This window comes from Vanessa tameamea, chromosome 29, assembly GCF_037043105.1.
Source record: "Vanessa tameamea isolate UH-Manoa-2023 chromosome 29, ilVanTame1 primary haplotype, whole genome shotgun sequence".
Lineage (NCBI taxonomy): Eukaryota > Metazoa > Arthropoda > Insecta > Lepidoptera > Nymphalidae > Vanessa > Vanessa tameamea.
In genome coordinates this window covers 5,609,277-5,637,189 of record NC_087337.1, presented here as the reverse complement: position 1 = coordinate 5,637,189, position 27,913 = coordinate 5,609,277, and the positions used below count along the sequence as shown (strand labels likewise).

The 27,913-nt window shown below is 37.5% G+C and overlaps 2 protein-coding genes across 2 annotated transcripts; one reads left to right on the top strand and one right to left on the bottom strand.

The window, feature by feature from the left end:
* Positions 1–1,106: 1,106 nt before the first annotated feature.
* On the bottom strand, positions 1,107–10,334 carry LOC113400979 (U4/U6 small nuclear ribonucleoprotein Prp4). The gene is made up of 14 exons (XM_064219850.1): positions 9,979–10,334; positions 9,426–9,535; positions 8,688–8,782; positions 8,172–8,330; positions 6,831–6,936; positions 6,426–6,496; positions 5,716–5,845; positions 5,227–5,348; positions 4,129–4,259; positions 3,594–3,678; positions 3,197–3,338; positions 2,562–2,631; positions 1,909–2,030; positions 1,107–1,235 (listed from the first exon to the last, which is right to left on the bottom strand). The coding sequence occupies exons 1-14, from the start codon at positions 10,139–10,141 to the stop codon at positions 1,143–1,145; spliced, it is 1,599 nt and encodes a 532-aa protein (XP_064075920.1). The 5' UTR covers positions 10,142–10,334; the 3' UTR covers positions 1,107–1,142.
* Positions 10,335–10,561: 227 nt separating this feature from the next.
* On the top strand, positions 10,562–26,529 carry LOC113391468 (U4/U6 small nuclear ribonucleoprotein Prp3). The gene is made up of 15 exons (XM_064219786.1): positions 10,562–10,944; positions 12,270–12,434; positions 12,926–13,100; positions 13,666–13,849; positions 14,284–14,367; positions 14,611–14,732; positions 14,797–14,985; positions 15,112–15,239; positions 15,663–15,859; positions 22,045–22,192; positions 22,764–22,917; positions 23,475–23,530; positions 25,273–25,422; positions 25,854–25,986; positions 26,327–26,529. The coding sequence occupies exons 1-15, from the start codon at positions 10,817–10,819 to the stop codon at positions 26,438–26,440; spliced, it is 2,127 nt and encodes a 708-aa protein (XP_064075856.1). The 5' UTR covers positions 10,562–10,816; the 3' UTR covers positions 26,441–26,529.
* The last annotated feature ends 1,384 nt before the right edge of the window (positions 26,530–27,913 follow it).

The window sequence follows — 27,913 nt, the reverse complement described above, 5'->3', positions numbered from 1 at the left end:
TTGTGTTATGGAAAATCAGAAGTAACGACGGTACCACAAACACCCAGACCCAAGACTTTTTCTACATCGACTCGGCCGGGAATCGAACCCGAGACCTCGGAGTGGCGTACCCATGAAAACCGGTGTACACACTACTCGACCACGGAGGTCGTCATGGTGATAACAACGATGGTGGTTGCTGTCCTGAACAATTCCGGTCATGGCTTTTTTAACCTTCAAGAAAAGAGCGTACTCTTTCCTGAAAGGCCGGCAACGCACCTGCAAGCCCCCCGGTGTTGCAGATGTCCATGGGCGGTGGTAGTCACTTTCCATCAGGTGAGCCTCCTGCTCGATTGCCATCTCTAACATAAAAAAAAAAAAAAAAAGGCGGCTTCTCAGCCACCTAGTCACAGGTGTAGTGTTCCAGAGTGTGCGCAAAACTGTGTCAACTTAGACATTTAAAACATATTCGGCAACCAAAACTTTGTTCCATTATGATATGATAGGATTAACTTGTCTTCTTGATAAGCTGTTCAGAATATCCAGTTTCTTGACTCTGAAATTGTCTCAGACGTGCAGTGTGCACTCACCTCGTGTCTACAGTGAATTTGGTTAAGTTTAGTGTCTTAACAATTAAATTTTAAGTTATTTTTAAATTTTGATTAAAGTCGATGCTACTCTGTCAAACTGATTTATACAGTAATCAGTATAAAAATATATTCTACGCAAATTAGTAATTATTTGGTCATTGGCCCTATTATGAATAAAAAAAAAAATAACCAACACATTCAAAATTGTAATTTTTAATATATAGATACTTATTATTAAAAAAGAAAATAATATTTACAAATTTTAAGATATTAAGAATTAAATATTAGAAAAAAATTAAATATTACATCATATAAATTATTTAACAATGTTTTAAGCTTCGCGTATGTATATAGGCGGAGTTACACAAGGGCCACCTTGATAAGTGGTCACTGGACCCTTCAAACCAGAACACAATAACTAAGCACAGCCGTTTGGCAGTTCAATACCTGATTCAATACCAGGCTCGTACATACCCAGACTTGCACAAGGCCCTACCACCGAGTTAAATACCAATTTATGAAATAAAATAACTCATTATATCAAATAGTTTATTAACATTTTTAAAACTTATACTAAGCTAAGTCCGGGGTCCACAATTTGAAGGTTCTATCATAGGAGCACGTCACTATATATTTGCTGTCCATTGATATATCAGCACTCATTACCTGCAACATACATATTTGTATACTATAACCTGTTCAAGTTAGCTTGATCTTTTTGACAGACGGACTAGTGATGGGAAACAGGAAATATAACATATATAACAGTCGATGGAACGATGGAATGCGTAATTCAAATTAGAATTCAATTGTTTTTTAAACTTATTTTTCTAAAAAGAGTTATACCAGCTATAAAGACCCCAACCAAAAGGACCCCCGTTCGTAACAGTAACTTAACAATGATCTTTATTAGGGTTATTCGCGTCCCTACCGTCCGACCGATGTAACATTGTACAAGCGTCTATTATTTTCAGTGTTTCTATTTAAATTTTACTTTGAAGCAATAATATATAACAGAAAAAGTCTTAAAATTTTCGGATAACGCTTGAATCTTTAGAAACTTTTGTATTATATGTATTTTTTTAAATATTTTTACAATTTTTAAAATTATTAAAATAAGAAAATAATATGTTCGTCATTGCAAAGTTATGTCGATCAGAAAAATTCTGTCAAAAAGATCAAGCTTTCTTGTACTCTTGTACTCGGAGTGGCGTACCCATGAAAACCGGTGTACACACTACTCGGCCACGGAGGTCGTCTAATAAATGATAAACAAAAAATACTCATCTCAACCAGATTAGTTCAAAACTTTTATTTATTTAGACAGACAGACGGTTACCTTATTGTCATGACCGGACAACGTCCTCAACGGATGCCAAGCGGGGTTCGACCAGAGCTTGGCGCTCTTGTCATACGATGACGTCAGGAGGAAGTGGCCGTGGCTCTTTTGATATCTTACATCTGTAACATAAATTATAACATGACTTAAGAATACCACTCCTTAAAATAACATCTGGACTGAGGATGGCTGAACTCAGTCCGGGCCATGAACTACTGAACTCTCTCGTGCCAAATTTTTGATGAATTCACATCGTGAGGAAACCTACACGGCTCGGATGCAAATCGACTAACATCCAGGAAAGATATAAAATATTTATTATTCAAACGCTGAAGCCTTTTTTATGAAATCTGATTGTACCCCCTTTTTTAGCTGGAAAAATGAATAACGCGTTTCCTCCTCGTGAAGGGGGGGGGGGGATGTGCCCAAGACGCCTAGTGCGCCCTAGTACACAGGATTACCCACTAAAACATCAGCGGCACACTCCGTCCCTTCGGCGGGCGCCACGGGGTCGCTTTCGCTCGCTACCATAACAAAGCTTGAACCCCAGGTCATTTTTCAACCTTTGAGTTTAATGTTAAGCATTTTCGACTTTACAAGTTAAATTGCAAGCGAGCGAAGCCGCTGGTTCAGCCAGTGCTATATAATTATACCGCTTAATAGATGCGTGTGCGCTGGTATCGTGTATATCGCAGCTCGTCGACGCAGGTCCCAAATTTTCACCTGAAATTGAGAGTTTAATGTCGTTTAATGCTTCTTTCCAAAATATGAACAGACGAGAGTGAGTGTCACGGTTTAGAGTGTCTCGAGCGAGTGTGTTGGTTAAGTGTCGCGAGTGAGTGTCACGGTTTAGAGTGTCTCGAGCGAGTGTGTTGGTTAAGTGTCGCGAGTGAGTGTCACGGTTTAGAGTGTCTCGAGCGAGTGTGTTGGTTAAGTGTCGCGAGTGAGTGTCACGGTTTAGAGTGTCTCGAGCGAGTGTGTTGGTTAAGTGTCGCGAGTAAGTGTCACGGTTTAGAGTGTCTCGAGCGAGTGTGTTGGTTAAATGTCGCGAGTGAGTGTCATGGTTTAGAGTGTCTCGAGCGAGTGTGTTGGTTAAGTGTCGCGAGTGAGTGTCACGGTTTAGAGTGTCTCGAGCGAGTTAGTTGGTTAAATGTCGCGAGTGAGTGTCATGGTTTAGAGTGTCTCGAGCGAGTGTGTTGGTTAAGTGTCGCGAGTGAGTGTCATGGTTTAGAGTGTCTCGAGCGAGTATTGGCCTAGAGAGTGTCGCGAGGGAGGGGGCGGCGCAGACCTGGTGGTCGGCGGCGGCGGTGGCGACGTGGTGCCCGGCGGGCGCGCAGTCGGCCCCCAGCACGGGCCCGAGGTGCCCCTCCAGGAACATGACGCAGCGCCCCGTGCGCGCGTCCCACACGCGCCCGAACGCGTCCATGCCGCTGCAACGCACGCCGAACAGTTTACGTTTTACGACGCGACGTAATAACATATACGATCGATGTTAGTGGAACATGCTCCAATCTCCTCGATGGGAGATGAGTGCTTAGCCCAGCAATGGGATGTTCACGGGCTGTTAATTTACTTTTATTTCGTTACAATTAGAGACTACAGACGATAGCTGTGTATTGACGAGTGCCGTTATATTGATGTTGCCCAAAGTGACTTCCATATGAAATTATATTGTAATGGCTCACCCAGTTACAATGAGGGACCCATCACACTGAAACGCGACGCTGTAGACAGGCTTCGCGTGTCCCTCCTGGTGCAGAACCTCTTTTTCTGGAAAAAAAAACAAAATCGGACATTAAAATATCACAAATATTTTCACTTTTCCGACCTGAAGTTGCAGTTAAATACATCTTGAAGTTAAAGCTGAAGAATTACGTGAAAGTTCCGGAAAAGAAGCTTACTATAAGTGGAGACTATGATGTTAAATGGGGATTTATTTATATAATAATAACATAAAAATTATTTAGGCTAGCGAAAATTTAAATTGTAACGAGTTTTATAATTCCTTAATTAATAAATTATATATTTCCTATACAAATCACCACCCCACCAAATTTCATACCCTTGAGGGACAATTTCCGTTCCGACTCAAACTATCCCCATACGAAATTTCATCTATATCGGTTCAGCAGTTTAAGCGTGTAGAGGTAACATTTATTTTCACAATTGAAATCTTAATATATATTTTTTTTTTTAACTTGTAATAGGTAGACAACTTACGCGTCTCTAGATCCCAGAGCCGCCACGAGTGGTCGAAGACGGTGGTGGCGAGGAACCGGCCCGACGGGTGGAACTCCACGCGGGACACGCGGGACGGGCCGTGGCCCTCCAGCGACGCGAGGGGGGAGTCACTGGGGATTATATTAATATTATTACACAGTCACCCATATATAGTCAATTGAAGCTGTAGCTATCGTCCCGTAGCTACCCCCCCCCAAGCCTTACTATATTTTAATAATATCAAATAAAATCAGAGGATTATTTTTGTTTATAATTTAAAGTTTTACGACTTTGATTAAAGATTATCTTTCTAGCAACACTCAGAAAGATTTCTATAAATTATTAAATTTTTTAACCCTCGTGGGTTATAATTGTGAAAAAATATTTACTATTCAATTTAGGATTCTTCACAGCAACTCATATATGAAATTCGAATTTGCAAGTCTATTTTTTTGGATTACATAAAGGGTTTTGTTTATATCTGACTAGTAGTGGATCAAATTTTCGATACCCTAAAGTCAATACATGCTTTAAAGTATTTTTTTCTATTATAAAATAGGCTATTTTATAATAGAGTATTTTATACAGAGTATTTTATGAGTTTAAAAATGGTTATTTATTGACGAAAGTTGAAAATAATAATTAATTTAATCAAAAATCCATAAATAAAAACGCTCCTGGTTAGTTTATGATGACGTCACTTGCTCGTTAACCTCGTTTGCCTACTGTATGTGGATTATATGTGCCACAGATTACAATACAGGCAAGTGACGTTACTGACCCCATTGGAGCGCTAAATTGTCAAAGTAGCGTTTTCGCGCGCTATTTAAATATTCAATTTTTAATTTGATATTTTTCAGCAAACGTGTACTAGAACTAAAAAACACAACTTTTACTGGGTTCCTTAACCTCTACTAAATAATATAAAATGAATTTTGAAAACCAATCAAATAGCCTATTGTGTAGGGGGGGTAGGGGTAGTCAGGTTTATATACGGTTTTAACCATCACAGATTAATCAACCATAACTAAAATGGACTAGAACAAGCTAAAATGAACCTTATACCTATTAATATAAGTATAATTTTGCTTTAAATACCTGACAAAGTTCCACAGGTGCACGGAACCGTCGTACGCGCAAGACGCCATCGCCACCGTTTTGGACGACTCGTCCGTATCCATCTCCACGGACACCTTCATTTCCTCGTCCTTTTTTTCTATCTGAAAAAAGAAAATGGCTTCGAGTGAAACCTCTTTAAAGTTCCTTTGAAACGTTTCTAAAATTAATAACAGCCAGTTTCCAACTTCGCAAAGTCAATACGTCCGTCCTTGCGCACAGTATTCGTTTCTGTAATAAGATTCCATAGTTATTTTTAACATGGCCTATTAAATAATTTGAAGGTCATGTCAAAAAAGCATTTTTGACACAAAAAGGGTTCTGTTAAAAAGCACACACACACACGTAATGTGTGATTAAATTTCATTTTTGTGGAAGTACATGTGTCATTTAAAATTGACTTAGTAAATATATTCCGCCCGTGCGAAGCCGGGGCCGCTAGTACTGTATACTTAGGAATGCGTGTGTGACCTTGTCCCGGAAGTGGGGCGGCAGCTGCGCGTGCGGGTGGAAGGCGGCGGCGCTCACGTTGCACGTGTGTCCCGCCAGCGTCTGCAGCAGCTCGCAGTCCGGCACCGACCACACCTTCACCAGGCCAGACCTGGTGGCGAAACATCTCAGTAGGAAGTTGGCTTTTATCACGGTGGTAGGGCTCGAGCAAGCCCGTCAGCAATACGTATTATCACGTTCCGGTTTGAAGGAGTGAGTTTAACTCAGTACAAGGGAGATGACATCTTAATTCCCAAGGTCGGCGGCGCATTGGTGATGTAAGGAATACTTCTCACAGAGCCGATATCTATCAGCGGAACAGACCACCTATCATGTGGTGACCACGCCCTGCTCGCCTACTAATGTTATAAAAATATTTTTACATTATATTTATTAAATTATAAATATTAAAGGTAAACATTAATTTTAATATTTTTCTTTGTAAGTGGCAACATTTTTATATACACTATAAGTGATTTCAAATATAAAGTGCACGCTAGTTTCTTTAAAAATAAAATTAACTAAAATTCTTAATCAATCTACTCGTATTTTTAATTGCTCTATAAAAACCAATAATATCTATACTAATATGAAGAGTTGATTTGTTTAAACCGCAGGATTAATCCTTCCAATATAGATAAATAGCCCATTTATTCAGAAACGTACGACCAAAGGGCGTTTATTCGACTCACCAGCTGGACGTTATCAGCATCTGACTGTCGCTGCTGAATCTACAGAAGCTTATCGGCCTCGTGTCGCCGATCTGAAAAAAAAATATATATAAGAAAAAACATGAAAAATCACATTGTAAACCGCATTTTACCCCCATAGTATTTCATTCCCAAAATATTTTAAATATGATACACTCTTGAATCCATACTATTTTTCCTCATCATTTCATAAGTATTTGATTGCATTAAAAAAAAGACAATAAATCCATAGCAAAGTTACATCAAAATCAGTTTAGCCATTTAATCACTGTTTGGGCTCGTTCCATTCCACTAAATACAATGAATAACCCTGAAACTATCCACTAGTAGTAACAGCATGGGAACCCTCTGATTATTTGACTAAGTTATCAGACGAGGACGGTATACCTGACTGCAGTATATGGAGACGGCGGAGGCCCTCCTCTGTGACTCCTGCTTGGCCGCGGCTCGCACGCTACCCGCCAGCTGCAACTCCTCACGAGCTTTGTTTAATCTGGAATATATTAAAACATAACACTGAAAAATCAAATTTAAACTAAAGCAGTTTTGCTACAACTTGGAAATGTACCAAAATGTAAATGCCAAAGAAGACTTTGAGAAGGTTCGGAGTTTATACCACGTCTTAACTTGGTAGTAGACTTTTGTTCAAGTCTGTCCGGTTACCTATTAACATCATAGTCATACCGCCCAACAGTAATACTTAGGATTATTGTGGTAAGGTTTGAAGGGTGAGTGAGCCAGGGTAAAAACACACTACTTCGAAACAGTTTAATTGATTTTTAACAGGAATTAAAGATTGTAATCAAAATTTATTAAATCGGGTTCTGACTTAACGGGGTAAATATATATTATGTTTGATTATGAATATTACATAAGACTAAATAATTAATATTGATTGATATATCATTGTATATAAATATATATAATGTATTTCAAATGTTGGTAAAGAGTAATTAGTGAATTTCTTGTCTGTTCTTCTAGAATCTACATGCTTTACTTTTAATACAGTTTTGTATAATGAAGATTCAAAATTGCTTGTAAAAGCCTACTTGAATAAAGTATATTTTGATATAAATTGATTAAATAATTCATTATGAAATCAATAAAGATAATCATCTTAATCAAAATAATTCTATATTATAAAACAAAGTACCGCGTTTGTCTGTCTGAGCGTCATAAACTCAAAAACAATCGAATGGTTGTTCAAATGGCTTTCACCAATAAGTGATATTATTCATTAAAATGTTGTGTAAACTGATTGACAAATCGAGTTATATGTATTACGATACAAACATTTTATGTAGACCCTCATTCCACCCCTACCAAGCCAGGACAGGTAGGTTGAGTTGGTAATAAAGAGAGCAAAATTAATCAATCATAATAAAAAATATATATACTAAAATGATTAAAAACATTTGTCTGAATCGCGCTAACGTTTGGATCACCGCAATATGTCTTATAGGGTCTCGAATTTTAAAGTATGGGTATGCTATTTTAGGATCTTTTGTTTGTGTCAAAACGTTTGTCAAAAGTATCAAGTGCTATTTTGGATCGTGGGAGTACATGGTCCTTCGAGCCGGACTATCTTTCGACATATAATCTTGTCACTACGATTATCAGTTTTCTATTCAAATCATGTTAGTTTATAAAATAATATTAAAATGTAGAGACCGAGTGGGTGCGTCAATGAACTGAAATCGGTAAAAATAACAAAGAATACTAACTCACCTATGTTTCGCTCTGGGTAGAGAGTATCTAGCTATCCACAACCTCGCGTCTCGGAGCTCGGGAGGACCTTCGTGGTACCATGTGCCCTCACGACCTCTATCTCTCTCTATTCGAGCCTCTTCCTCTTCTAACTTCTTGTGTATTGCATCTTCACCAAGGCTGGGGAAAATTGTTGATTAGGAATATTTTTTTGGAATACATAACACAGTTTATTAAAAAATACAATGAAGCAAAGTAGAAAGAAACGCAAAATACATTGTTCTTTTACACAGGATCTAACATTTACATGATATTTGAAATCAAATAATAACAAAGATTTATTAGAATCAGAATAAACGACCTTTCACACAACCATTAAACATCACTAGAGTATATCAGTGTGTGTGGGCGGAATATTGATGACATAGGACTACAGGGCTCCCACGGCGCCTAATCATACGGTGGTATCAGGTGAAGTATATTAATTATTATTATTCTTGTTCATGTACGCTAATAGTCACCGGTTTTTATACTCACTAGCTGAGCAAATCCCTCAGTCTTACTCTTCGTTCTGCTGGACCTTCTCCGAACAAACACACAGGCTCCCCCAGCTGTCTTAAACTTCTTCTAACCTGAATTAATTAATCATAAATTGTAAATTTACATTCAGACATGCAGAACATATATGGATAGTCATAGACTGTAACGATAAATTTGAATGAACGTCACAAAATTTCAAGTACCTACAGGAATAAATAAAAAATTGCATGTGCCTAATAGAATTCTAAAACATGGTGAATATATCCATCAGTTGCATGCTGGAATTAAGTCGAAAACATCTCCTTAACAAGGCTTCTTCTTGTTTAATGGAGAAAAGGTTCTAGAATATTTTTAAACTATTTATTATCTTAACAAATAAATGAAGTAACAGTGCACTGTTTGTGCAATTGTTAATATGGCTATTTGTTTAATCATCAAACAGGTAAACATATGAAACCTGAATTATTATAACAATTATTTTAAGGTACCTTTTATTTTTTTTGTAATCGAAATCATTTGAGTCTATCGAAAGTTATATCAACTTTATATATATATTTGTTTAGGCTTAATATAAAAAAGTGTTTTTTTTAAAGATTTACGTGCCAAACTGAATTTAAAATTGGTACTATTCTCACTCAACTATTTAATTTGATTAGTTCACCTTAGTTCAGCTGTATTGTGATAAAACACATCTTTGAATCTTCTATGATAATAACAATAATTATTAATTCATACCTCATCGTCATCTGTGGATACATTCAATTGCCGAGCTTTTCTTCTCCTTTCAAACTCTTCAAGCAAAGCTTTTTTATCCCTTGAAATTTCTTCCTCCAGTTCCATGTATTCTGTAAACAATGTTCTAGGGGTTAAAATGAAATTCATCAAATTCAGTGCAGTACAAGAGCAACAGACAGAGTTACTCTAATATTTATAATAATCATATTGAATATAGATTATGTCTATTGCATGTTAACTTAATCTTGGTCTCACTTTTTACTCTCTAAATGTGAATGTTGCGGTTACTTTAAAAAGCATCACACTGCTTAGTGATTTTAATGTTAATTTAGTAATATTTTCAGTGTTGTTGATACTGGTGGCTACTTTAGGCTAACTGTTGACGAAATGTAAGTATTTGTATGTGTATTTGTTTAAGACAAACCACTTGAATTGGTAATCTGAAAGTTTATTACAATATGCATTTTATTTAAGCAGAAAGCCTTGTCTATTTACATTAGTAATTTAACTTAAAAAACTAAAAATATACTGTCGATATAACTACTAAACTTACCATTAGAAATCTGTATGTCTCCAAGCTCCTTTCCACTTTCCTCAACTCCTTCTCTGGCGGCTGCGGCCAGAGCCGCCAGCCGTGCCTTTTCTTGTTCCTCCAGCGAGCCATAATGAACTTGTCTGGGCTTTTTTACAACGATTACATCTTCATCGTCAGACATTTTTAGGTTAGAATTTTAAATTGAATATAAACACTGTATAAAGTGGTATTATTATTCTGGTATGCCTTAGATATGTTTAATTTTTTATATTGATGCTAATTGGATTCAAAGGTTTTAATAATAATTGTTTGTTTTATTCACAAGGCGGCTCATAAACATAGAACATTAAAGCAAAACAATAATGTTACCATTGTCAATTTCTTATGACAATTTGTCATTATTCTTGTCAGTTTCCACTTACCATTTAAGAATATTATTACTTAACTAAGAATATTAACTAACAGGCGGACAATTTTGCTTTCTACTTCATATTTAAAAATTAGCATTCCCAGTTTACTTGCTTTGGTATGCCATTTTTTCCGGCGTAAGTATAATTGACTTTATTCTGATCTGTGGAGTGTCGATCTCTATAATTCAATGACTATTGTCATTTGGTATTGGTCTATGATTATTGTTTACGTCAGAATTCCCAAACTAAATGCAAATACTACGCATAAATATTGCATTTTTTTCTTAAATAATGCGTTATCACAACCAAAACATTTAATTAATCTGTTAAATACTTTAAAAATGTGTACATTTTACGAGAAAATAGATTAATGTATATAACCAGACACATAACCTAGAAGGTGTTAGACACTTCGCTATTTTATTCGTTATATACGAGTTTCAACTATGGCTTACCAATTATCAAGGAGGGAGGTGGAAGATTTACGCTCTTCCCTCGACCGAGCTATTTACAGGACTATAGGGAAATCCGATAGCTCCTTACTTTCTACTGTGTCTTCTTGCCTCACAAATGGGTAAGTTTACATTTAAACAGAAAATACATCCTAACTCGCGCCCTCTGGTAGGGAAACAATCCAATTTATTAGTTTATTAATTGTAGATTAACTATAACTATCAGTTAATAAACTCTATACATGGTCATCCTAACAATTTCTTAGTAATATAAATACTAACGCGAGTTTGTTTATTTTTTCATCTGTTATTCGTTCCCGTCTTAACTATTCATCATGAAATTAAGCATATACATTGTCAATACAATAGGGCACCTAACATCTAAAGCCTCAGGCTCGTACTAGTTGTAAAATCCCTTACAATTCCAATATACTGTCAACTTAAATCAAACGTATATATTCCCATAGTCAGTATTACAGTTTAGTTAAACAAGATTTATAGTGACCTAGGCTGGACCAATAGTTAACTATATAAACATAATACAGTACAGTTTGGCTGTTCTGTAACAAGAAACTCAAACTCACCATAGAACACAAGCTTGAAATGTCAGATTTTAACATGCAACATTATAATAATTATAGAATTTATAGGATACACACATGGAATAGAGCCGAGATGGCCCAGTGGTTAGAATGCATGCATCTTAACCGATGCTTTCTGGTTCAAACCCAGGCAGGCACCACTGAATTTTCATGTGCTTAATTTGTGTTTAAAATTCATCTCGTGCTCGGCGGTGAAGGAAAACCTGCATGTGTCTAATTTGACCGAAATTCTGCCACATATGTATTCCACCAAACCGCATTGGAGCGGCGCGGTGGAATATGCTCCAAACCTTCTCCTCAAAGGGAGAGGAGGCCTTAGCCCAGCAGTGTGAATTTTACAGACTGTTAATGTATCTATGAAACATATCGAAATGCCTATCACTGTAAGTCGCTTGTTAATATTTCACATGTAGAATATGAAGCAATATATGTTCGTTTGTTATTTTTAATTTGCTGCTGTAATGTCGCAACAATATCTTGACTCACTTCAAACCTTACACAGTACAAGACGTCTATATTTAATTAAAAAAAGTTGTGTGTTCTTAGGTATATGTGTAAGGAGCTCTACGTTTTGGGCATAATTAAAAATGCCATTATTATATCTATATTTTTCACCACCATTGTCACACTAACAAATTTAAAGATACACAATTTAAATTTGTTATAAAATAAGATAAAGTTTGAAGTTGTCTTTTTCGACTGCCTTAACACTTAATTGGCAGCTTGGTGGGCAAATTCATTGTTTTATTTTCATGTCATAAAATATTTAATATAAAATCACTAGTCAGATTTTTTCGTAATGCACCAAAAGAAGTATGACTTCTAAAGTCTCTTTACTATACTAGGTATGAGCGTCGCAAAATAATAGACAAGATTTCATCACACATTGACTCAAAGAAAGCGAGCAAGCTTGCTGACAAAGTAATCGCTCTCGCACAAGAGCTGGTCTCCACGTCGAAGACACAGAAACGGAAATATGATGACAAAGATAAGGAGAAAGATTCAAAGAGGTAATATAATACTATTGTTTTATTTTTATACACATTTATTTATTAACTTACTTGGTGGTAGGATTTTGGGCAAACCTGTCTGGGTATGTACAACTCATCATCTGATAGTCTACCACCAATCAGCAATACTTTGTTTAGTTGTGTTTCATTTTGAAGTTTGAGTTAGCCAGTGTAACTACAAGCACAAGGGACATGATATCTTAGTTCCTAAGGTTGGTGATATATACATCTTAAAGCTCTAATGTCTAGTCTAATGGGCTATGGAGAGAACTTACCATCAGTTGGCCCATTATTCAGTACTCAGTAAAGTACTAAAAAAAAAGTTCTCTCCTCCATCAGCAATATATTCTCTTTCCGCCCACAACCCCTTCAGTTTAAAGGCCTTTAAATTGGGGAAGTTGTTTACTGAGACTTGGCAAAATCTTCAAAGGCCACCCTAGTACATTGGGTTTGGTGGATTCACATCCTATAAACTTTTTAATATATTTCAGATCCCGTCATGACGATAGACATGAATCCCGGGATGAGAAACGTGACAGGGATCGAGACAAAGATAGGGAGGATAAGGAGAAAAAAGCAGATAACGGTATGGAGCTGCCTTCCATACTCCCCGACGGGGAGACCATCGGCTCCAAGATGGCCGGTCTGAGTGCTGATAAAATTAAGGTAAAGCCCTTGCTTCTATTTATATATTAAATCAAGACTATGAATAAATATATGAGTACCTACTAGCATATGATACCTTGCATCGACAGTTGACAATTTGACGCGCGGACAGATTGTAATCTAACAGTTTAACTTCGATAGATTACAATATAGCGAAAAATAATGCGTTAAAATGCATATTTCACGGTTCACAATATTTCGACAGTTTACAATCTGACGAGATAGATTGTAATCTAACGAGATAGATTGTAATCTAACGATGTTTGTAATCTAACGGTGACGTATACATATATAATTGTATATAACTAACATAACCTTTGTATTTTAAATGTTGAAAAAGAGTACCTACTAAGTTTGTTGTCGGTTCTTCTCGGTAGAATCTACATTCCGAACCGGTGGTGGCTTCACTTATTATAGTTTGTAAAATGACGATTCAAAAGTGCGCATAAAAGTCTACTTGAATAAAGTATACTTTGATTTTTCGCTATTTATTAACGCGATCATTGTTATTATAAATTTTACATAGTTGAATAAATTTTAACAATAAAATTAATACCCCTTCAAGGTGATGATGGCGAACGCTCAAAAGGAGATCGAAGAACGCAAACGCGCGTTACTGGCCCTCAAGGGGGAGCCTCGGAATGTGACCACTGCAGCGGCTGCAGCGCAGCAGATCAAGGTGCAGATGCAGCAGAACAATGCCATTCCACCCCCGAGCGTCATCAAACCGGTTCTGTATTCTAAACCTGGTGAGTTCAATGTTCTGTCAAACAAAATCAAATCTCAAATATTTATTTTTAATAATCCAATGTTTTAATGTATAATATGTTTAAGTGAATGAGCAAAAGGGCCATCTCGTGGTGAGTGGTCACCACAACCCATAAACATAAGCACTGTAAAAAATACTAGCCATTTTTACATCGCCAATGACCACCTACCCTAAGAACTAAGACGTTATGTCCTTTTTGCTGTAGTTAAACTAATTCAGTAACCCTTCAAACTGGAATACTACAATACTAAGTATTCCTGTTTGAACGTAGAATACCTGATGAGTGGATGGTACCTACCCAGACGGGCTTGCACAGGGCTTGCACAGGGCTTGCACAGGGCTTGCACAAAGTCCCACTGAGTCAATGATGATAATGTTTGGAGAGCATGTTAATTATACAAAATTTTATTTCAGCCGTTCAACCCATAACTGCTGAGGAGTTGGAGAAGCAGAGAAAGATAGCGGAACTGCAGGCCAGGATACAGAGGAAGTTAGCGGGTATGATCTATAGGTTCTTTTTTAAGTCAGAATATAAACACTCGAGACCTCCTGAATGAGATTATTATATCAATTTTAGAAAATGCCATTTGTAAATTTGGTTAATTTATAATTATTTTGTATGTTTTCGGTTATTTCAGACCAATCAGTTGTTAATTTACCGAGTTCAAATGTAAGCCAATATACTGGGTTATTATGAGTTTATGCGGCAGCACCTTCACATAGCATCTCAATACGGTTCAGGTGGAGCCCTGGCGGCGGCCGGCGCGTCCGGCCCGGCGCCGCTCATCCTGGACCGCGAGGGGCGCACGATCGACACCAGCGGGAAGAGGGTTCAGCTGACGCACGTGGCGCCCACGCTCAAGGTCAATGAGGTTTCCGCTCGCCCCCCGCACAAGTACCGCCGCGCCTAACGCTCACGCCCCGCAGGCCAACATCCGCGCCAAGCGGCGCGAGGAGTTCCGCGCGCAGCTGAGCGCGCCGGGCGGCGAAGCGGAGGGCGGCGCGCGCTGGCACGACGCGCGCGTGCGCACCCGCGCGCCCGCGCGCACGCGCCGCGCGCTGCGCTTCCACGAGCCCGGGAAGTTCACGCAGCTGGCCGAGCGCCTGCGCATGAAGGTGAGGACGCTGGGCGAGCTTTTCTGACCTCGTGTTGATAATGACCCGTGAGGTCCGGGAGGGTCTAAAGTTTTTGGTATAGACATATCCAAAAGATTATTTAAATCGGTAACTCGTTACCGGCAGGCGCAACTGGAGAAGTTGCAGAACGAGATATCCCAGATAGCTCGCAAGACGGGCATCTCGTCCGCCACCAAGCTGGCGCTGCTGGCCGCCGACGTGCCCGACTCCGACCGCGTGCCCGACATCGAGTGGTGAGGGGGGGGGGTTGTGTTGTTACGCATACAAATATTCTGTATGCGTATATCAGTTAATAATATTTATTAACTGCAGATATACTTATAGTTCAAAACTCTTTTTAAATAGTTTGCGTTTGCTTTTATGAATTGTGGGGGGGAGGGCGTGGTGGGATCCTATGCTGTTGCTTTAGTTTTTACATTTATATTTAATTAAGTGTTTATGGTTATGTATATTTTTTTTTATGAAATTAGTATCAGTAGTATAATTACTTATGAAAGTACCACCTGATGGCAAGTGGTCAACTCCGCCCATAGACATTTACGTTTAGAAAACCGTACCTTACATCATCAATATGCCTTCATCTTCGGGAACGAAAATGTTATGACCCTCGTTGGGATTAGACTGGCCCACTCACCCTTCAAACCTATTGCCCAAAGGTGGGACAGCGTGATCCTGATGACGCCTGAGGAGCGCGAGGCGAAGCGCCAGCGCTCGGTGGGCAGTTCGGCCGACGGGCGCTCCGACACGCAGCGGGTGGAGGCCTGCAACCTGGGCGCCGACGACATCGTGGAAAACGTCAACGAGGACGCAATCACCAACCTCGTGGAGCACCCGCAGCAGCTGAGGCCGCCCAGTGAGTACAGCGCCACCATATATTTCTCGGTGGTACCATCGAAACATGCGATGTTCAGAGCAATCACTGACCGTTTTCCACACTTGCAATCATCGAACGAAGGTTCTAGATACGTATCTATGACAAACTAGTTGTCGCTCGCGGCTTTGCTTTCGTTTAGGGGTTGGTCGTCAGAGCGTTTTCACATAGTCCGATCCGATATCGGATGCCGTCGGACGCCGTTGTCCGCGAGTGCGCTGGACGTGCATTTAAACTGTCTCTGTGCGCGCCATTTTGCGTTTTTGTTTTAGGTGCGTTTCGTAGCTTGCTAACAAGAGTATGAGATGCTCCTCTATCTAGCTTCCACGATGGGATGTGTCCAATACTTTCCTCGTACAGATCTTGTTTTGCGTCTCAAATATAATAGACACGGTAAATGAAGTTTTATATTATACAGTCAGCTATGATGACCGAATCGGAACGGTTTTGTCGGAAGTACGTGAAAACAGGACATGGTGTCAGTTAGTAGAAGTTAATTTCGCATTTATGATGTCGGGTTCAAACCCAGGCAGGCACCACTGAATTTTCATGTGCTTAATTTGTGTTTATAATTCATCTCGTGCTCGGCGGTGAAGGGAAACATCGTGAGGAAACATGCATGTGTCTAATTTTCAACGAAATTCTGCCACATGTGTATTCCACCAACTCGCATTGGAGCAGCGTGGTGGAATATGCTCCATACCTTCTCCTCAACGGGAGAGGAGGCCTTAGCCCAGCAGTGGGAAATTTACAGGCTGATTATGTTATGTTATGTATGTATGAATGATGTAAATAAAATTGAATAAGGCCAAAATTAAAACGACAGATTTCGATTGTTTTTGTTACAAAATTTTATTTAAACGAACAAACACATACATCACCCCCTCATCTTGACGCACATATGACCGACCCGCTTATAATTCACCGGACACCCTATATAACTGCACAATATACAGCCCTGTATAATCGTCGATTCGGTCGTTGGATTCACATCGACACTATCGTCGAAAACGTTAACGTCCGTCGAGTTATTAATCGAATGGTTATTGTTAATTGATGAGTTATTTATGTTATATTGGTTATTATAGTTATATGGATTATAATTGGATCCATAGTTATAGGGATACGTACGATACGCTTTATTATACGGCGTATTGTATATGTTGTTAAATGTATTGTTCGTAGATGTGTATAATGGATATCTTAAATCGTTATATCTGTTCTGGTTATATTTGTTATAGTATTGGTTGTTCTGGTTATTTATGAAGGCGTTATTATTATTGATGTTCTGTTGGTTATACATGTCGTTATATTGGTTATAGTTGGAGTTAACACTTAAGTTATTGGGTATGTTATTGTTTTCAATGTTCTGGTTACCTCGGTGGGTTATATTGTATACTTTATAATACATATTATTGAAAAAGTTTGTAATCGCGCTGCCTTGTGATGCTCCCCTCTTAAATCTATCTTTTGCGATCATATCGATAATAGATATATTCGTTTTTGATTTTTTATCGTTATCTTTCGATGTTACGATTGATTTGAGATCGTTGATTATGTCGTTAAGTTCGCGTATGACGTCTGTAGTTTCTAAATCTTTGTCTATTGATTTTGTTGTAGTTTCATCAAAAACGGATCTCACTGGTTCATCTTTGTCGGTTGCATCTTGATTTATTTCAATATTGTCTTGATTTGATTTATCTGTTCGAGTGTCTTCATCTGTTTTTAATATATTTTCAATGAATTGTGTGATTTTGTCTGTTTTTACATAATATGTGTCTAATTTATCAAGCGTTACACCTGAATCAAGAGTTGAAGTATCTTTTGATTCACTCTTTACGATTTTATCTTTTATAATATTTTCCGATTCATCTATTTGAATCGTTTGAACGGCTTCTCTATCTTGAACTATTGTGTCGATAAGTTTACGTATAAAATCAGTCGTATCAAGGTCGTCGTCTATCGATTCTGTTGTAGTTTTATCTAAATCGGTACTTACGGTTCGAATTTTTCCTTTTGTATCACCCGCTTTAATATTGTCATCATTTAAACGCGTATCTGTCTGCTTGTCTATATTTCCTTTGATTAATTCTACGTCTTCAGGCGTATGTCTAGATTCACTGATCACGATTTCATCTTTTAAAATGTGTTCTAATTCATCTAAAATTCGTATCGTTTGATCTTCGTCGATGTCTTGAAGTATATCACTGATGAGTTTGTCTTTGAAACGTTTCGTATCAGTAACGGCGGCGTCTCTCCGCACGCGTATTTCGAAATCGGGATTTTTACGTATTTTGATGTTGTAATTGTGATTCTTCGCTATAATTTGAATCAAACTAACAATAATAACTACGGGTATTAACATTTTGTTTGTTTCAAACCGCGCGATGTGATCCCGCATGCATTAGTAACCGTTTTATCCTTTTAGTAATATTTCGTCGTTTGCTTATCTTCAAATATGTTCAAATAAATATTTATCGTTCAACTTTGCGCGGCGGTTTGTGTTTATGCGCGTCCAGTCGAACATCGTTAAGTTTAACTCGAAATTATCTTATTTGGTTTAGTTTAGTTACTTTGTTTAGTAATCGGTTTAAAATTGAGTATGTAGGTTTTGTTTTAATAAAATTGTATTACAAATGTTGGAAAAGTGTAACTACTGATTTTCTTGGCGGTTTTTCTCGGTGGATTTTCGATTCTGAATTGGTAGTGGTTTTACTTTAGCTGTGTAAAATTACGGTTTAAAATTCGTTTTATAAATTACGGTTCTGAGATGATTTTGTACTTTTCCGATTCGTAAAATCAAATTGTTTGGTAAAAAATGTTAATGAATTCGGCATATTGTTCAACACAAGATTATATAGATGATAAAAAATATTTTAGGCACAAACAACTTTTATAATGTATCTCAAATATAAAGTAACTGCTGAGTTACTTGCCGGTTCTTCTCGGTAGAATCTACATTCCGAACCGGCGGTAGCTCCACTTAATATAGTTTGTTAAATGACGATTCAAAAGTGCTTGTAAAAGTCTACTTCAATAAAGTATATTTTGATTTTTGATTCTCACATAAACAGATCGTAAAATATTTATGTATAATAATCAAATCAATTTTATTCAAGTAAACTTCACAACGAAGCGTTTTTGAATCGTCGATATTTAAACACTACCACCGCTTCGGAAAGCAGCCTCCAGCGAGAAGAAACGGCAAGAAACTCGCTTAGTTGCTCTTTTCAAATAAACAGATTCACAATGCCGGTTTTTTTACAATAATTACTGTCCTGTGATGGAACCCGAGCCTAAATCCAGGCGTTTTTTTCTAAAAAGTACTCTTTTAATGAATAATAAGACTTATTTATTAATTTAGTCTTAATGAACTTTTTAAATTTCGTAAATGGTAAATAGGTTACATTTCCCGAAAACGTTCTCCGTACCGTTTGCGAGGGGGAAGTGGGGGTAGTATATAGTAATAGATTCTATATATGTTATTTATATAAAGTAATATATGTTTTATGAACAGATTACGTGTCGTATATTTGATATATATATAGTTAAAGTAATGTATAGAGGAAGTTGGTCGCGATAGTACGCCGTAATTAAATTCGTAAATGATATGTTTTGTGTGTTATTAATATGTTGTTTTCTATGAGTTATATATTTGTATGTTTATTTATCAAAGTCAAGGATGTTTCCGACGAAATATGCGTATGAGCTTATTTAAATGACAAATATTTGTAATTAGGATATTTATTGAATTAACTTTTCCACTGCTGGGCTAACTTTGGGTTGAATTTGGGTGGAAATTTTACAAATGTAGGTTTCCTCGCGATGTTTTTCTTCAACGAGCACGAGATTTGTAAACACAATCGTGTGGTGCTTGCCTGGGTTTGAGCCTGTGGTCATCGGTTAATACGCTAACAGAAGAATAGCTTTAAATAAATATGGATTACGATAAATAGAAACAACTTTATATATATTTTACGCGCAGAGGTATGAGGGTCACTGTTCGGTGGGGCCGGTGGTCGTAAATGGTTAATCGTTAAACATTTTGTAAATTAAACATACTAATATTATAAATACGAAAGTAACTCTGTCTGACTGTTGCTCTTTCTCGGGCTAACCACCCGAATTCGATGATATTTGGATTATAACTAACCCCTGAGCGAAACCATTCAGGTGAAACTTTGTACAGTTCGAAATCATTTTTGAATTTATTTCAATTTATAACATTTATATGTAACTCGCTGAATTTGTAGCCTTAGGGGTCATTCGTTTATTAAGTGAGACTATTTTCGTTTGTTTTTGACCTCCCCCCCCTATTATAACAAAAAATAAGAATAGACCGACACCCTCTCCCTCTTTTTAATATTTATTACGTCAGAATCTATAGGATAAAATGAATACACGTTTGGTTTATTTTAATGTTTATGTTTCAAAGAATCAATTTTTTGAAATTAATTAACTTTGTGCATTTTTTTGATCTTACGTAAGAACTGTCGAGACTCCCTCTCACCAAATGATTATAAGCATTATTTATATCAATAAAACACCCTAATGTAACTTGACCTTTGGTAAAACCTATTTGATTTTTTGAAACCAAGTAGCTTAAACTGTCTGTGCAAGATCGATAGTTTCTAAAGCCAATCATGAACGGTGAAAACATAATTTTAGATCACACTCTAAACGCTTATTAATAATCATGTGAGATATTTTATGCACGAGCATGATATTAATGCAATCGGTCTGAGTGAAGATGAACATGAAGAATCACGACCAGGTTTCGCAATCGGGTGTATAGTATATAACGCCATTGATCTGGAATATGGTTATACGTCAAAATTTGATTATATACAAAGTTTAAAATACGTTTACCATTAAGAGGCAAATTTTTAATTGGAAACCGGTTTTATGTTATGTTGTTTATAAATGGCTAGCATCGCGGATGAAGATGAGCCATTGAGTGAAAACGAAATTTTGGAGTTCGAGAGATTATAGTGAGATATTGAGGGATAGTGAAAATTTGAGAATATGGACGAATTAGGAGATACGATATCGGAAAGTGAAAATTCGAATAACATAATAAGACCCAATAAAAGAGATAGACGTACAGATCAGGATGAGTTGTGGTTAACTGTTAAAAGACGTCGAAAAGTGGCTCGTACGAATGGTTCAAAGTCAAAGTCAAAAATCTTTATTCAATATAGAAGTGTTTACACTTGCTTATTGATTGTCAAAAATCTACCACCGGTTCGGAGTTTAGCACCTCGGACCTGAGAAGAACCGGCGGAAGAAACTCAGCGGGATATTTTTTTTTTCCATTTCGCATGTACAATAATTATTATATTTTAGTTATTTGAAACAGCCTGGAGGCGATCATTTCATTCCCAAGGTGTGCAGTCGACTAAAAAGTCATTAGTGTTGTAATATCCTTTAGCACACAAACGCTCTTTAACGATTCTTTTGGATTTTATAATTGAATAATTTTGAACGTTTTCTGGGATCCTGTTGTAAAAACGTATACATTGCCCCAAAAAAGAGTTACTAACCCTGTGTAATCGGGTACTTGGAGTAACAAGTTTATTCTTGTTCCTAGTGTTAATAGAATGTACGTCACAATTTCTGGGAAAATCGTTTATGTTTTTGCGTACATACATAACATTATCAAAAACAAATTCGAATAGAATTTCGAATTACAACTTTGAAATTAGTATTACGTCAGTAGAAAAATTACCTAATCAGTTTAAATTGGCTAAAATTTTGAAATCAGTAAATATTGAAGACATTACGAGGGTCAAATACATAAATGCGTTTAAAGTATCAGTACAGTTTAATAATGAAATCAGTGCGGATAAATTATTAGAATCAACTTTTTTTAAACAAAACGTATAACACTATATATAACGGATTAATATAATATTAGTATAGATTATGTCGTTTAGGTGTATATAATGCAAATGTTTCGTTTTAATCAGTATGGGTGTTCCTCGGGTATCAATTCTTGGACCTACGATCTTTTTCAGTTATACTAGTGACAAATTTAAAATCTCACTTCAAAAGTAATTCGTTATGAGTTGTGAATATGTATTTAGATATTTTTATGTTAAATCTAATTATAATATGTGTTTCTGGGAATAGATTGTCAATAAATAATCTTTTGATGTCATCCACAGCGGAACCATTAAAACCGACATACATGCCAGTCTTCCTCACGAAGAAGGAGAGGAAGAAATTGAGACGACAGAGCAGGAGGGAAGCTTGGAAGGAGGAACAGGAGAAGGTGCGACTCGGACTCGAAGCGCCGCCTGAACCGAAGTTGAGGTAAATTATACGTATATTTCTATACCCTAGTCCAACCATAACAGGAAAAGAGTCAAATAAACAACATTTAACGGCGAATTGAAGCGATATTATTGGCCGAGAGCTTGATTAATCAACGAAATTCACTATGGATTTGCGAAATAATGGTGTTTTGAACGTCGACGAAACTGTTATCGGAATTTCGGAAGTAAAATTAAAGTGGAAATAAGTAGTTAAGTGTAACAGTGTTGTATTATAAATAGAGATATATTAATCATAAACTCTCAGTAGTGCACAATATAGCTGAGTTATTAGCGAATTGCGTGGAAAACGTTAATCTAAGATTTGTTTATCTTTATTCCTACTTCCATTGGAGTAGGCTGTAGATATTAATGTCAAATTAGGCAGACGGATTTTAGCGCTGTGAGGACTGGTAACCATTCCTTACGTCAGACCAATACACCACCGACCTTGAGAACTAACATGTCATCTCCCTGCAGTTACACGCTACTGCTTTCTCCAAAACTGATTACTGATTTCTCAATTTGGAATTTTAATCGCACGTTTCGTCGGATTGATGTACATTATACAGGATATCGAACCTGATGAGGGCGTTGGGCACGGAGGCCGTCCAGGACCCCACCGCCATCGAGGCGAAGGTCAGGGAGCAGATAGCGAAGCGACAGAAGACACACCTGGAAGCGAACAAGGCGAGGGCGCTCACGAAGGACCAGAAACGGGAGAAGGTGAACATCCGATCACGTGATCTTCAATAAAAGATTATTTATAGTAACTTTGTATTTATATAAAGTTTTAGTTTTGCTTGGATGCCATAGCACGCTTCGTTGTTGTGAAAATAGACATACGCACACAGACAGACTTAAATATCACGAGTCCCCCCCCCCCCCCCAGTCACGTAACCACATACATTTCCATGGATATTCGTCTACGCGCTCAGACGCGCTCATTTGCACACGCAACAACAGTTACAACAGTAACAGCCTGTATATTTCCCACTGCTGGGCTAAGGTCTCGTCTCCCTTCGAGAAGGCATGGAGCATATCCGACCGCGCTGCTCGAACGCGGTAATTATAAATGTGGCAGAAGTTTCCTCACGATGTCCTTCGTCGAGCACGAGATGGATTTGGATGGCAGTTCGTGTTCATAACACGAACTGCTTGCTTGGGTTTGAACCCGCAGTCATCGCCCCGCCTGCTTCGTGTATATTTTGATACGGCCTGCGTGTGAGTTTGAGATACATAGATTGTTATAAAACACTTTTTTTTTTGATTATCTATTTCAGATAGACAGGAAGATACGGGAGGACACGTCAATGAGCGTCCACGTGGCCGTCTACAGGTACACCGGACTGTATTATTATTATTTAATAGCTTGAATATATATATATATATATAACGGCGAGCCGGCAGTATTGTTTGGTTCGCGGTCGCCATCTTCGTCGTACATAATAAAATAACATAATCAGCCTGTAAATTTCCCACTGCTGGGCTAAGGCCTCCTCTCCCGTTGAGGAGAAGGTATGGAGCATATTCCTCCACGCTGCTCCAATGCGGTTTGGTGGAATACAAATGTGAAATAAAATTAGACACATGCAGGTTTCCTCACGATGTTTTCCTTCACCGCCGAGCACGAGATGAATTATAAACACAAATTAAGCGCATGAAAATTCAGTGGTGCCTGCCTGGGTTTGAACCCGAAATCATCGGTTAAGATGCACGCGTTCTAACCACTGGGCCATCTCGGCTCGTACATATTCACAAATAATACAACAAATCGACAGCTGGATTATCGTATATTGATTTTTTACAATATTTCATTGACCGCGACCACATCTGCCTTATCCTTCTTGACAGCTGACATTTTGTTTTTCTAACGTTACAAAGAGTTATTGACCTCACCGGTCATCCAGAATCAAATCTCAAAACTTAGAGATTACAATCAAAGTATTTAATTATCTGACGCTGCGACGTATATATATTTAGTATTCAAATAATATATATTTTTATATAAAGGTAAATATGCCACTTGATGGTAAATAGTCAATATGACCGTCCTTTAAAATGTGCGTCGGTGTTGAATATGTTATGTCCTTTGTGTTGTTACACTGGCTCACTCACCCATCAAGGAATAGGACAATATGTATCGCTGTTAGAATAACTGATGAGTGGGTGGTACCTACACGGACGGGCTTGTAGAATGGTCTACCATCAAGTATCTGTATACAAATATATAAATATTCAGCAATTTCTGACAAGATTTAAAGTCTTCTTAATGGTACGGCTTCGTGCAAGCCCGTCTGGGTAGGGACCAGGTTCCTTATAGGCGGTGACCACTTACCATCAGGTGGTTCATTTGCCCGGCCGCCTAACTATAACATAAAAAAAATGATTAATAATCCAGATCAAATTATTCTTGAATGAGCACTTGAATTCCCGTGGATTGATTTTGATTGAATGAAAAGCTTCAACACAAGAATATAGATTCTTTCTAGAACCGATAAGAAACTTATTAGTAGATTACACGATAAATACAGATAACTAAAAGAATTCTTCTTAATAATATATGAGATACCAGATTCCTAACGGCGTTTGTTTGTGAGGGTGGTGCAGCTGTATTAAAAGTACCCTACGTGCCATTCCAGATCTAAAATCTATCTCTGTGTCAAATTTCATTCAAATCTGCTCAGCCGTTCTGGTGTGTTCGCGGAACAAGTATCAATCCAAAATTTCGCATTTATTAAATCAAAAAATCTGAATAAAATACACCAGTAACATTCCAGTAGGCTTTTACAAGCACTTTTGAATCGTCATTTAACAAACTATTTTAAGTAAAGCTACCACCGGTTCGGAATGTAGATTCTACCGAGAAGAACCGGCAAGAAACTCGGTGGTTACTCTTTTTCAACATCTAAAAATACAGTCATGTTAGTTAAATATAATTATATATGTATGTTATGTCTCCTGCCTGGAAGTCGACAAGCATTAACTCCACGCTTTTTTATCATCAATGTAATCTTGTATCGAATAATATGCCAAAGTATTTTATACAAATGACTTGAATTTATCCTCCTCCCCCCCCAGGGTGAAGGACCTGTTCGAGTGCGCGTCCGCCAAGTTCAAGGTGGAAGTGAACGCGCAGCAGCTGCACATGACGGGCTGCGTGGTGCTGCACCGCGGCTGCTGCGTCATCGTGGTGGAGGGCGGGCCCAAGCAGCACGCCAAGTACAAGCGGTCAGTGACCCTGTACCGGTTTTTTCCGGAATTATTCTTGTTCAATAATATATATGTATATCCAAATTATTCTGTTCATATGTTGCTGCGGTACGGACAGAAGAAAAAACTCAAACGAACAAACAGATAGACAGAGTTTACTTTAACATTTATTTTAATATAGATAAAATGAAACAGAGAAGTAAATAAGGAAATAAAATAAATTGAATAATTAATATACGTAGAAATAAAATTTGAATTATTTTTTCCTGGTCATAAATCTTTGATTATTATTATTAATAAATACTGAAACAACACACACACACACACAAACACACACACGCACGCACGCACGCACACACACGCACACACAACGTGTCGTTATATAAAAGTGTCGTGACGTCTTGCTCTCGTTTTATATAATACACTCAGTACTATGTAATTTTCGACAGGTTAATGTTGCATCGCATCAAATGGGAGGAAGAGATGGTCAAAGATGCGGACGGTCAGCAGACCGGGAACAGCTGCCACCTCGTGTGGGAGGGATCCACCTCCAAGAGGGCCTTCGGAGACATCAAGTTCAAGGTGAGACTTGGGAACTTGGGAACAGACATCTTCTGAAACCCTTCGATATTTTTGTTTGATAATTATTATAGGGGTGAAATATGTTTGTTTGTTTGTTTAGAGGGTGTGTTGTCCCTGAGTGGTCTCTATTAAGATATCGCACCTGAGATACGCCGGGGCGGGTTGATTGTTAAATATAAGGAGCATTACACTTACTTATTGATGGTCAAAGTAAAAATACTAATCTTTTTTATACGTGTCAGGGGGGGGGGGTGTACGTTTCAGAACAGTTTATTTTCTGTACCCCTGACAATGCTTTCCTTTCCTTAGTTCTGGATTTTGATAGTTTTCAATATACCAGGTGATGCCGACGGAGAAGCAAGCGAGAGAACTATTTCATAAGCACGGCGTGGAGCACTACTGGGACCTCGCCTACAGCGGAGCCGTGCTCGGCGCTGGCGCAGAGGAGCCCTAGACACGGGAGCCCCAGTGGAAGACTCGAGATACTAACATGCAGTTTTAATCAAGATGTGTAAAAGATTATAAATAAATACATGAAATGTCTTCAAATTGTTTTATTTAATCGACTAGTTATTTTTTAAAACCCTCCACCATCAAAAGGAGGGGTCTTATAAGTGTAACGTGTTTTTATGTGGCGTTGTAGTTTTTAAATTTATTTTGATTTAGTTTTTTTTTTTGGTAGAAAGGTGACTTGGTCGAGGGTGTTCCTAGCTGTGATCAAAGAAAGACATGTTCACATTTCATACAATATATGTGATATTATTATTTCTTGTTCAGATTTGTATTGTTATAAATAAATTGTTGTTACTCTAAGCAATAACACATTTAATCAACAGCCTGAAATGTTTTTTTCATTCACGTTCATGAGCGAACGAGCTTCCGCCCTTTATCTGCAGAGGCTGTATTTTATCATTTTAATTTAGTACATTTTGTAATGAAACAAAGTATTTCGAAATACTTTCTTTAGATATACAAGCAAATCTTGGTATCAAATCAAATCAAATGTATTTTATTCAAGTAAACTATAAATAAAGCAATATTTCAAGTCTACTACCGTTTCGGTAAGCAGCCCTCCAGCCAAAGAAACGGGAAGAAAAAATCTCGCTTAGTTCTTTTAAATAAACAGATCTGCAATCTAAATGTAATTATGTTAGTATTCAAAGTTATTGTTTAATCAGTCCAGTGTTGGAACTTGAGCCGAAATCCAAGGGTCAATATCCAAAAAGTATTTAAAAAAAAAAACACGTGTCAAATGTGTACATATTATATTCTTAACGAGAAATGAAAGATGAAAGGAATGTCATTTTAAAAAGAACAGTCTAATCCTCCGACTTCATAACAAATAACAGTCAACTATAACATTAATTACTTTCAATTAATAGTGAACATTACATAGTATAAAACAAAGTCGCTTACCGCTGTCTGTCCCTGTGTATGCTTAGATCGTTAAAATTACGCAACGGATTTTGATGCGGTTTTTTTTAATAGATAGATTAATTCAAGAGTAAGGTTTATATGTATAATTCATGCTCAGTAAAGTAGAGAAACACTGATAATGATGTCGAGTAGTGTGTACACCGGTTTTCATGGGTACGCCACTCCGAGGTCTCGGGTTCGATTCCCGGCCGAGTCGATGTAGAAAAAGTTCATTAGTTTTCTATGTTGTCTTGGGTCTGGGTGTTTGTGGTACCGTCGTTACTTCTGATTTTCCATAACACAAGTGCTTTAGCTACTTACATTGGGATCAGAGTAATGTATGTGATGTTGTCCAATATTTATTATTTATTATTATTTTAGAGGTTTCTGAAGTGATGTCGTAAATAAAGACATTTTTCGCGCTTACATTGCAAACGCTGGCTGAACCCTACGAGATCAAAATAATGTACTACAGTATTGTACACCTTAAAAAGGTCTACAATAAAGTCCG

What these genes read in the sequence shown, in the direction of transcription:
- LOC113400979 (XM_064219850.1), bottom strand. Translation starts at nt 10,141, where the DNA reads ATGTCTGACGATGAAGATGTAATCGTTGTAAAAAAGCCCAGACAAGTT. An exon ending in TATCCACAGATGACGATGAG is followed by an intron (nt 8,783 to 9,425) that starts GTATGAATTAAT and finishes TAATTAATTCAG; the next exon opens with GTTAGAAGAAGTTTAAGACA. An exon ending in GCTCTGGGATCTAGAGACGC is followed by an intron (nt 3,679 to 4,128) that starts GTAAGTTGTCTA and finishes TTTTTTTTCCAG; the next exon opens with AAAAAGAGGTTCTGCACCAG.
- LOC113391468 (XM_064219786.1), top strand. Translation starts at nt 10,817, where the DNA reads ATGGCTTACCAATTATCAAGGAGGGAGGTGGAAGATTTACGCTCTTCC. An exon ending in ACGTGGCGCCCACGCTCAAG is followed by an intron (nt 14,733 to 14,796) that starts GTCAATGAGGTT and finishes CACGCCCCGCAG; the next exon opens with GCCAACATCCGCGCCAAGCG. An exon ending in CAGCACGCCAAGTACAAGCG is followed by an intron (nt 25,423 to 25,853) that starts GTCAGTGACCCT and finishes AATTTTCGACAG; the next exon opens with GTTAATGTTGCATCGCATCA.